Source organism: Diabrotica virgifera, chromosome 2 (assembly GCF_917563875.1).
Source record: "Diabrotica virgifera virgifera chromosome 2, PGI_DIABVI_V3a".
NCBI classification, from domain to species: Eukaryota; Metazoa; Arthropoda; class Insecta; order Coleoptera; family Chrysomelidae; genus Diabrotica; species Diabrotica virgifera.
Genome location: NC_065444.1, coordinates 51770891 through 51783092, shown reverse-complemented (window position 1 = coordinate 51783092; position 12202 = coordinate 51770891). Strand labels below are relative to the sequence as shown.

Below are 12202 nucleotides of genomic sequence, written 5' to 3'. Positions count from 1 at the left end.
ACCTCAGTGGCTCATAAAAACGTTGTCTGAAAGTGAGATTTTCTCACTAAAGTCACCATTTTACGAGCAGCTAGAAGTTAACAATGAATTTTATACTTTACAATTACGTGAAGCACCAATATACTTTGATGTTGCTCGTTTGAGAGCTTGAAAGTATCTGGTTTACGAGTTGAGCACTTGATCGACAGAGGGCGACACGCTGCCAGCATGGCCAACGCCGCGAGAGCGACAAAGACAACACGCGTGAGGTGGGGAGAATGGTTTGTGAACTGGAGGTCGTTAGGGGATATATTTTCCTTGCGCAATGCTCGATGTGGGCGCCGGCACAGTAAGCGATGCCATTGCCATTGGTCCATTTATGATCCCTTCCATTATTAGGATACATTCATCTTTTTTACTCGCGAAATATTTTCATACACTTTTTAATAAATTGTTCATAGAATTACTATAAAAATAACAAATAAATGCTTCAATTAAATCAGGCTGAGTATCAAAGAATTTTCTAGCTCCCAAAAATTTGATGAAGTTAAAAAAGTCGACAGAAAATTAGAGTAATAAGGGTTGTTTTTTGTTGAGAACGGTAAGGGGTGGTTTTAGAAAAGGGTTATTTTCAAATTTTGAGTATCTGTGTCGAATTGAGCATTTTCGAATACAGGTAGCCGAATAATGAAGTGGCAATTATAGCCGCGTGCTGTTGTGTAGAAGTGGGGAGGACATGAGTGCGCGCGAGAGAGAGGTGGATAGGGGAAAGCAGGACAGCGAATGGGCCGGGATGTGTGGGCCGGATTCTGCTCTCCGGAGCTATCCAGTGGGTTCCTATCCGCGATAAAACTAGTAACGGTGTGCATTCCGGACCCGACATTCGCGCCGTGTGTTTGCCTCGTGCTCAATATTGTCGTAAACTGAATTTTTATTGACCATTTTTATTATTATTGCGTCGTAACAATAACCATTATTTTTAATATTGAATGACAATTTCGGCACGTTAGTGACTCATTTAATCCGCATTATGAAGATGTTATCTCGCTTTAGTGACACCAGTGCCTGACTTGAAAAATAAACAAACCACCGACATTCAGTGCTTGTGAACTTAGTGAACTTGTGTTATTTTTTTAATCGTTAAAAGGACATCCCTCAGTTTTTGAGGGATCATTACACATCAGCCAAAATTAACGCGACAATAATGAACTCCTACTTCGAACAAAGTGGTTTCTACGGAGGCCACCACCACCAGGGTTCCGGTTCCGTGACGGGAGCCCATCACCATGACCATCAAAGTGCAGCTGCTGCAGCTGCCTACAGATCCTTTCCTCTTAGTCTAGGTATGTCTCCATACGCCTCCAGTCAACACCATCACGCACATTCTCTTCACCAAGCTCGACCTCCACAAGACTCTCCATACGACGCCTCGGTCGCAGCAGCTTGCAAATTATACTCATCTTCTTCAGACGGCCAACAGAATTCAGTAAACTACAGTTCATCCACAACAAAATCAGACTGTTCAAAAGGCAATGCGGATCAAAATGGTTACGCTTCAGTGGTGGCAGCAGCCGCTGTAAAAGACGTTTGGCAAAGTGCTACATCCGGTGCTGGTGCAAATCTTTCAAATAGTCTCACAGGCCCAGTTCGCCCGGCGGCTTGTACTCCAGACTCTAGAGTCGGTTACGGTTCTTCAGTTGGACTCGTTGGAGGAGATCCGTCTTCTAGTCCCGGAGCAGCGACAGGAGGAAGGACGTCGAACTCCTTATCCTCATGGAACAACCCTTGTTCTTTAAACTCATCATCATCTCAGCCCGTTGGTACGCAGATCCATCAACAGACGAATCACACATTCTACCCTTGGATGGCAATAGCAGGTGAGTTTTATTATCGTAAATACCTAATTCTATTATCATTCAAGTAATGAATCGGTATGTAAATCGCGATAACCTGAGTCAAGTGCGTGTAAAATCAGGGTTGAATGTTCCCAAATCGTCTCTATCGCACTTGCTAATCGGCCGTACGGCCCTCCTGCTTTCTCTCGCGCTGTTTTCGGATGGCCTGGTCCTTTTCAGTCCACGAGGGGCAATCAGCTGTTCGCAAGCGTTCAGCCTCTGCCTAATTCAAAGCATTGCTGTTCTGTTCCGTTTCGTCTAGACGGAATTTCACAAAGAACGCGTTCGAAGGTGGAGGGTTAAATTTATTACATCCCCTTTTATATGTAAATTGCAGTAATAATTCCAACTCTTTCGTTTATTAATTTCTAGTTCTAGTAAAAACAATGAAAAATGTAGAGATGTGGCTGGATGCTCAAATTGTCTTCCAAAGCTATTAAAAAACAATATACATATCATAGTGAAATTCGCGTTTTGTCGTAAAAATAAATATAAAAATAAAGACAAATATATCTAAAACCTTCTTCTGGATATTTCGTTTCTCTTTTGTGTATTAATTTCTAGTAAAGCAATGAAAAATGTAAAACTGTTGGTAGATGCTCAGTTTGTCTTCAAAAGCTATTAAAAACCAATATATTTTATTATACTGAAATTGTTTCGCATTTTGTCTTAAAACATAAATATAAAAATTAAGAAAAATACATTTAAAAAAGTCCTGGGGGGTATCCAACTCTTTCGTTTATTAATTTCTAGTAAAAACAATGAAAAATGTAGAGCTATAGGTAGATGCTCAGTTTGTTTTCAAAAGCTATTAAAAAACAATATTACCTACTGAAATTGTTTCGCATTTTGCCATGAAAAATATATCTTAAGAATTATGAAAAATAAATTGAAAATTGCTTTGTAGATATCCAACTCTTTTCTTTATTAATTTCTAGTAAAACAAATGAAACAATGTAGAGCTGTTGTAAGATGGTCTTTAAAAGCTATTAAAAAACAATATAGAACCCTACAATTATTATTGTTTCGCGTTTTGTCATCAAAACTAAAAATAAAGAAAAACAAATTTAAAATGGTCTTGTGGATAATAGTGGATATATTGTCTAGTGGATAGTAAACAGAATAAGAAATGTAAAACTGTAGCTGGATGCTCAGATTGCATTCAAAGTATATTAAAAAACACTAAGTATAATATAATATGTACTGAAATTCTCGTTTCTCGTTTTGTCGTAAAAAAATATAAAAATAAACAAAAACAAATTAAAAATGGTCTTGTGGATATCTATATTACATTTATTTAAAAATACGCAATGAAAGCAAGACAAACAAAAGTAAAAATATAAATCACTTAAGTCCCTTATGTTAATTTCTTTGAATAATTGTTTTTAGTACACAGCAAATACGACAACTTCATTGTTTTTTGACTATTTTCTTCTGTCTGAAAATATCATTAAGTGCTACAGTATAAGTAGTAAATTTAAAACAAGATAATCCCAGATCAAACAAATACAAGATGCAGTATGTTTGACATTATTTATATACATTTACAAAAATAATAATAAATAAAAAATAATATTAATTAAAAAAAAACCAGATTTTCGAGAAAAGTGCACAAAAAAAGTTTCAAAATATTACAATATACATATAGTGCAGTCACTGAAGGTGGATATGAGCTATTACCTCCGATTTGCATGAAAATTAGTGAGTGATTAGAGGATATCTCAAGGAACAAAGGTGACATGGTGTCAACTTGCGCTTTTACCCTGGGGGTGGATGCCACCCCTCCTCGGGGGTGAAAATTATTTTATTAAAAATAACCCCACAATTCGATAGAGGGACAAATTATAACCAAAATTTGTTATATAAATTTATTAAAATAAATCAAAACTTTTTGAGTTATGAAAGATAAAATATTTTAATTTTTAGTGAGAAAAATGTATGTTTTTAACCGATTTTTCATAAATAACTCAAAAACTATAAGTTTTGCAAAAAAGTTATTATTATCAAAATTGAGGCTAATAAAAAATCAAATAAACTCCTTACTAGAAAATCCATTCAATGTTAACTAAAAGTGAGTTATAGGTAATTGAATGTATATTTCTTTCGTCCAGTACCCAAATTTAAGTATTCAAGCTTAAATACCGGGAAAATGGTGCATTTTATAACATAAACTTATTAAACATTTGTCAAAGTTCATAGAAATATCTATCAAATAAGGCCTCGAACAAGTTGATAGCATTAAAATTTATGCACCAAAAATGTTTCAAAATGTATCTTTTAAAAATTTTTCCAAAAAATGTTATTGTTTTTTTGTAAATAACTCCGTTAATTTTTAAGATATAAGGTTCACCTAAAAACTAGTTAAAAGTTGATTCCAAGAGCTATTAAAAAACGTCAAAATTAGTCTTTTAAACCTCTTACTTTTTTAAAAATAAAAGGTTAAATGGCCCCGGTTACATTGTTCTCGCAGCAAAATTGAAATATTAAACGTTTCTATCTCGGTTACTTTTTACTCCATGGAAATAGTAAAATGGATAAAGTATTTGGCACAGAAAAAACTAAAATTTAGTTATTTACTATTTTACTTATATTGAGTAGGTATTTTTGGAGTTATTATCAAAAGAAAATGAAAAGTAGGATAATTTTAAAAATTCTGATTTTTTTAAATTACCTCTATCTTATTTTTCAAAAATATGCATTCTAAACCGGTCAAAATTGTTGAAATTATTAACTATGTTAACCTAAAGAAATTCTTGTGAGGATTATTACAAATTTTAATTTTTGTGGAAATGGCGTAGTTTTATTTTTCACATTTTCCTAAAAAAATTGAAAGGGTTCTCTTATTTTCATCATAACTTGCTTAATTTTGATGCTATTAACTTCTACTGGAGCTCATTTGATAGGTATTCCGAAGTACTTTAACAAGTGCTTAACAAGTATATTATATAAAATGCATCGTTTTCCCGTTATGTAAGCTTGAATACTTAGATTTGGGTACTCGTCGAAAAAATATACATTTAATTACCCATAACTCACTTTGAAATAACATCAGTTTAGTTCTTTAAGTGGGGAGTGTATTAAATTTTTTATTATCTTTAATTTTGGTAATAATAGCTTTTTTACAAAAGGTTATAGTTTTTGAGTAATACGTGAAAAACAGCTTTAAAACATGCATTTTTTCAAGAAAAAATAAAATCTTTGATATTTAATAACTCAAAAAGTATTGATTTATGTTAATAACTTTATATAACAAATTTTGCTTAGAAGTTGCCCCTCTATCGATTTCTGGTATTATTTTTAATAAAAAAAATTCACCCCCGAGAAGGGGTGGCATCCACCCCCAGGGTAAAAGCGCAAGTTGGCATCATGTCACCTTTGTTCATTGAAGTATCTTCTAACTACTCACCAATTTTCATGAAAATCTATGAAGGTTCAACGAAATCGGAGGTGAAAACCTTCAGTGACTCCTGACTCCACTAATAATCAAAATATACACCCAAAAAACTAGGTATTTTTATTTCCATTTGATTGTGACAGTCAGATTTAAAAAAAATGTGATCTTAATTGTATCTGGAGGTTCAAACCAATAAATATTGCCAAACAGTCAACATTAACTTAAATCCTATCTTCAATAGATCATACATAGCACAGATAATTTTTGTAAACAAATTACCGGAAATAAAACATAGAAAAAAATATTTTTATTAGGTGGAAACAAGGGATTTATAACATTAAAAACATTTAAAGTTTTTCAAGAAAATTATGTTCCTTACAGTATTTTTATTATTTTAATCATTTATGTCACCGTTAATCTTTTTGTTTCCTCTCTCTATGGAATAGTCTGTCTCTCGTTTGCTATTTTTTCTTAGTATATATTTATTTCTGGATATGCCCATCCACAATTTCCCCTTTTATCAATTTTTTCTTGCATCTTTTAATATATTTATATTCACAATAATTTGCTCATTGGGATTTTTTATCAAACAACCTAATGCGATGACCTTAAAAATCTCACTCCACATTGGCACGAAACACCTACCAAACCTTTCATTTAAATCACCACGTTAATATATATATTTTTTCGAGAAGGCAGGATAATTAATTAATTACAATTAATGTAATATTATTTCTGAGAAAGGTAGAAACTGTAGATCTTACAATGTTACCGCAAAGCACTTTATTTTGAAGCACAATCATTTTTTTAATTTCGTTTTGTAAATGGAAAAATATGACAATGTATGTTGCTTTAGCTTCCTCTAAAGGACATCTTAGGACAGGACATCAATCTCTTTGTTCTGGCTCTCATTTCTACCATCCATTCTATTCCATTCCAGTATGAAAACTTATTTTTGTAGTGTAGGTAATATCTAATCTCGAAGTTAAATTTTTTCTCATCACTAGGTCTAGTTTCGTTTCTCCTTTTTTTTTTTTATCTTTTATGGCACCTTCTGCCATCATTTTTGGTTGAGTAAATGTAAATGTTTCAATTCATCATTCTAATATGTTTTTAGATGAATTTTCAAATAAATTCTAGGTACATATTATCTTAAACCATAATTTTTGGAGATCTATATTTTGAATTCTATATATTCTAATAAATTATATTAGACCTGGATCCCGGTTACCAAAAAAGTTGATTGATAGCAAGCTGAAAATTTGTTAATAGCCTAACGGTGTCTAGTCGGACAAACTTTGATGTACGGGAACACTGGAACAGGGGAAGTTTTAATTGTGAAACAGTTTAAAAATTTGGAACGTCAGATTACGAAAACGACCCATGTATTTTGTCGGACAGAACATCCAATTGATTTGTTACCCTTTCATTAAACTCTCGTGCAAACATCAGACTGCTATTACTAACCAACATGCTTCCTGTCATTTGACATGTTCTTCGTGTTCCACTCATTAAAATGACCATTTGGTGATAAACACCAGTCTGATTTTTGCATGAGAGTTTAATGAAATGGTAACAAATCAATTGGAAGTTCTGTCCGACAAAATACATGGAACGTTTTCGTAATTTGGCATACCAGATTTTAACCTGTTCCACAATTAAAACTTCCCCTGTTCCAGGGTTCCCATATATCAAAGTTTGTCCGACTAGACACCGTTAAGCTATTAACAAATTTTCAGCTTGCTATTAACCAATTTTTTTTGGTACGCGGGATCCAGATCTATAGTATATCTCTACTTTTCGAACTTTCATTTGGAATAAGACTTTTGTAGATCGTTTGACTGGTTTTATAGTACGTACCTACAGTTTTGTTAATTTTATTTCCATATACTTATGTAATTTAACTAATATTTCTCAAATATCTGTCTGCAAAGGGTTTAAAAGGTTTTAGAATTAATTCTAGCTGTATTTTTTCAAGACTTTCTGTTTTTTTGAATATTGTTAACAGAAATCTGCAAGTAGATAAACCAACTGCTTACTCTTTTTATATCATTTGTATTTTTATAAATAAATGGTAGCTCACCAACAACGCCCAATTGGTTGTTTTGGCATTTCTTGAGGACAACTTATTTTCTTACTTAGTCCGCACATTCAAAAGGTTTAGCGTGTTTTCGCCTGGTAGACTAAACACCAATTTTTTTTCTATTCGCTAATATGTACTTTCCTCCAATTTTCCTTCCTTTCAAAAACCAGAGTTGCATTTTTACTTATCTTATCATCGCAACTTTCTCTATTCTATATATTGCACCACGTCTTCTCTTTCAGTTCTTATTCGTCAGACTTATGTATTTATTATCGTGTTCTTCTTCCTTTTTATTTAGTGTCATTGTTTATGGTGCATATGTTTATTACTGGTCTTACTAGTCTTTCATAAATAATATTCCTTTTGCCTTTTCTTACACTTTGATTTTTTTTTAATTCTTAATATCAATAGGTACACTGCTTGATCATTTTTTATGATTTATTCGTTTCTTCTTCTCTCTACTGTTAATATAATTATTTATTACCGTTTAAAATGAACATAAATATAAGTACTTATGATATATGTATCTGCATAATGCGAACATTTGCTTTATTTATTAGCTAGACTGCTAGACTATAAAAATTATTAAAGATTCCAAATCATTTTAAATTTGTGCTTTTCTCAAGAACTATTTTTGACAAAACCTGCCTTCAGAGTAGGCATCTTGCTGCTTATAGATAAACCATAGTTTTATTATCTAAAGATTTAATCCGTTATTAATTTTTTAACTACAATGTTACCGTATATACAAAATTTAACTTTCAAGATTTTTTCCTTCTTGGTCCTGTCAAATTTTAAAGACAGGCCATTCGAATTTTAAATTTTTAGAGGCCATAATAAGTTATCAGTCAAGTAAAAGTTTTTGTAGATAAATATTGTATGATATGCGTGTTAAAAAGTACATTTTTAAGGCACTCATGTGAATTGCAGAACTCTCTATCGCTCATTCTGCAAACTTTCACATGCGTGCCTTAAACGTGTACTTTTAACACGTATGTCATAAATGACTATTAAATAAAAAGTAACTAAAAAATAAGCTACATACTCTAATCGAATAAGCGACGGGGCTAATTGAATAACAACATGTAGTAGCACCACTATCATTAATTATTATGCAATAGATTTATAACACAAATAAAAAATTTACATAATATCCAGCAATGCAATTACAAAAAGTCAATTTTATGATAAATATGTAAAACGCTTGTTTATTAATAGTCTTTTTCGTGAATGTATTTCATGAAAGTAAACATTTTAAATTTATATACTCGGAAAATATATTACATTTGGTTAACTTCGTAAAAATCGAGTACTTTGACTAAACCAGCTAAGTTTTGTATCAGCTTTTCCTTTTGTATCTGCATTTTTAGACGTGAAAAAATTGATGCTTTTGTTTGGTGATAAAAACCATATGTAATTTCTGCTGCTTTTTCCGACTCTATTATTAGTTTTTATAACAATTTTATTGATTCTGTTTACATTCTATTTGGTCTTGCTTCCTTCTATTCTCCTTAGTATATCTTCTTTCTTTAAGGACCGTGCCCAAATTTTAGACGTGACTTTTATGACAATTTACCGATATCGTTCTCGATCTTGTGCGACATGTAACAATTGATCTGCTGATAAGCCAGTCCATTGACGAAGGTTTCGAAGCCATGAATATTTCTTCCTAAGAATTCCTCTTTTTCTGTCGATCTTTCTGTTGAGTATTAACTGCAGCATCCTGTATCTGCCACCTCTCATTATATGCCCGAGATATTCAAGTTTTCTCTTTTTTATCATCTTGATTGTCACCTTCGCCTTCACCAACCCTGTTTAAGACATCTCTGTTTAAAATGCGTTAGCTTGAAACCCAAGAGTTAGTTAGTATATCAGTCATTACATATTATTCTTCTTATTATAAGATCACATTATTATATTTTTGTACTTTTGTTTCATTGATTCTGACACTATCATTTTCCATCCTTTGTTTTCATATCCTATGATCTTGCCATGGCCATATGACTAACATGTTGATAAGATCTTTTAGTTTTAATAAAACATGTTTTCCAGGTTTTTGATATACTCGTATTTTTATGTGTTTTTACCATGACTTATTGCAGTATTATCGGATGAAACTAGCACATAGAACTATACCATTTGCAGATTGAGCTAACAGAGGGGAAATGGTGTTTTCTGGTTGATGGTCCTGAAGAAATGTGTCCAGAATTTACTAAGTACTGCTATTAGAACTATGTGCTACATTAGAGACATCCACAAAAACATAAATGCATTCCTTGCCATCATCAAAGTAAGTACTGAAATTACACCTGATGTTCTGTAAAGTGGATTGCGAAGGCTTAGGGAAATTAAATAAACTAAGCAAGGAAAATTTAGTTACCTACATGGATTTCAGTAGTACATAGGTGGAGAGTGAGTGGAAAGGAAATTATCAAACAATTAGCCAAAAGAGGTGCAAAAATATTCTTTATGGAACCAAAACCTTCCGCGAGATTAATAACAACTCAGTAACGCTAAAAGGAATCGAAATTGAAGTACATTGCAAAATTTTCAAAGGTTGGGAAAACTTACAAAGAATGAGACAATAAAAAAAATGGAATATGGAAAGAGGACTATTAGACATTTAAATGAAACACTTACATATTATTGTCGACTGAGAAAACACCTATAAACATTAAACGTAATGTGCCAGAATTTTCTGAGTGATAGACGACGACACAAGTTGCTATACAACTTACATTAACAGTAAAGTGACAATATTCTTCTTACTACGAGTAGTAGGTCTTTCAATTAGGACATGGTGCCACATTGAATTCTCAATTATTTCTCTTAAACTATCTCCAACTTTCTCTATCCTCTGCAACTCTGAAGCAAAGGTTTAGTGGAGCTACGACCTCGTTTGTAATGAGGTCACATACCTTGTTGGTGATCTTCCTCCGGCTTACGCTCCTTGTACCATGCCCTGCAATGGTACACTTCGCAACACACTTTGCCAGCAAAACATTTCAAACGAGTCTATAGTGCGTTTATTAATTTCTTCCGAAGACCAGCATTCAGATCCCTAAAGAAAAATGGAGAATACCGTTGTTTTTACAATTTCTTTGTATCCATGGTGATGTTGTGACTTTTCCATACTTTTGTAAGCTTTGTCAATGTCCTCTTGGCCATGGCTCAACTTATTTTTATTTCTTTGGTGCATCCTCTGGAACTAGCTGAGGGTGCTCAGATACAAAAATTGATTTAGGTACTACTTCGATGTCATTGATTCTGGAACTGCCTAGTTGGTTGTTATTTCTTCTATCTATGTGTGATCATAATCTTTGTTTTTTATTTATCTATGGACATCTATCCATGCTTCCAAACTCACTCGTTCTTTTCGTTCTTACAGCTCCGTCAATTCTTCCGTCAAGCGTTGTATCATCTGCATCCCTTAAGTTGTTATCTTATTCTGCAGTAACTGTATTTCTTTTCTGTCCCTATTATTCGAAATTAAATACATATAGCCGATTTCTTTGTCTATCTTCTGACTTTATAGACCAGGGCGCATCTGTAAAAATATTTGTACATTTGGACGTTGAGAGGTGACTCAAATTTTTTTGCAGAAATTGCTTGAAAATAAATCAAATAATAATATTTCAGTTATCCTCCCTCTCAAAAAGGTCCGGAACATTGTTTAAATAATCAAAATGTCAAAAAATAAAGGAAAAATTCGATTTTTTTCTTCGTTTTTTTAAATATAACTTTAAAAGTATTCATTTTCGAGAAAAGTTGTACTGACATAAAAGTTGCGTAATTAAATTTCCTACAATATAGAATTGGTTAAAAATTTAAAAAATAGTTACCCTTGTTGCAAAATAGCAATAATTGCGAAAAAAACATACAAAAACAAGTATTCACATTTTACGTTTTTTAGCCATTTATGCTACACTTAGGACCTTCATATTTCATCCAGAAAAACTTTATGATACAGTAAAAAATATTGTAAATTTTGTTAAGATCGGTTAGATAGATTTTGCAAAATAAATTTTGCAATCCAGGTTTCACAAAAAAAATTCATTTTTTCAAAATGTTACAGGACTGAAACAGATAGCAAGTTTTTTTGCGTATAGAAGTGTACTGTACCTTTCATTTGCAATTTGCAAAATTAAAATCGATTACCTACTACGGCCACGGCGTCAGGAATTTTTTTAAATAAACATTAATTATTGGTGCTACGCGAAGGACAGCGGATAGTTTGCTCCGACTGGGCATTCCAATGACCTTTGATAATGATTGATACATGTTAATTTTTATTAAATTTCGATATAAATAAATAAATTTGTTTATTGCAAAACAAAAACACATACTTTATCCTTTGAAATAACACTTTTTTTAGCAAAAACTTTCTTTGTTCATATATTTTAACTTGGAGAATAAAAGTTTATTATTTTTAAACATATGCAATTGTTTAAACAATATTTCACAAAAAATAATAAAATTAGTTTGAATTTTGGGGAATTAAAATATTAAAATCCAACAAAATATAGAGTAAGAAAATAATATATTAGATAAAGATTGGAAGAAATTTTGATGGAAATCAACTTATGTGAATCGAACACCGCTGTCCTACGCGTAGCACCAAAAATTAAGGTTTATTTAAAAAATTTCTTGACGCCGTGGTAATTACTCGATTTTAATTTTGCAAATTGCAAATGAAAGGTACCGTACACTACTATAAGCAAAAAAAATGAACTTGCTATCTGCTTTACTTTCAGTAATGCAACATTAAAAAAAATGAATTTTTTTTTGCAAAAGCTGGAGTGCAAAATTTATTTTGTAAAATCTATTACACCGATCTTAATGAAATTTACA

General features: G+C 32.1%; 1 protein-coding gene across 1 annotated transcript; it reads left to right on the top strand.

Annotated features, from left to right (window-relative positions):
* The first annotated feature begins 788 nt into the window (after positions 1 to 788).
* Positions 789 to 6408, top strand: LOC114327657 (homeotic protein ultrabithorax). The gene is made up of 2 exons (XM_050644759.1): positions 789 to 1856; positions 6386 to 6408. The coding sequence occupies exons 1-2, from the start codon at positions 1184 to 1186 to the stop codon at positions 6406 to 6408; spliced, it is 696 nt and encodes a 231-aa protein (XP_050500716.1). The 5' UTR covers positions 789 to 1183.
* Positions 6409 to 12202: the final 5794 nt, after the last annotated feature.

What these genes read in the sequence shown, in the direction of transcription:
- LOC114327657 (XM_050644759.1), top strand. Translation starts at nt 1,184, where the DNA reads ATGAACTCCTACTTCGAACAAAGTGGTTTCTACGGAGGCCACCACCAC. An exon ending in CCCTTGGATGGCAATAGCAG is followed by an intron (nt 1,857 to 6,385) that starts GTGAGTTTTATT and finishes ATATGTTTTTAG; the next exon opens with ATGAATTTTCAAATAAATTC.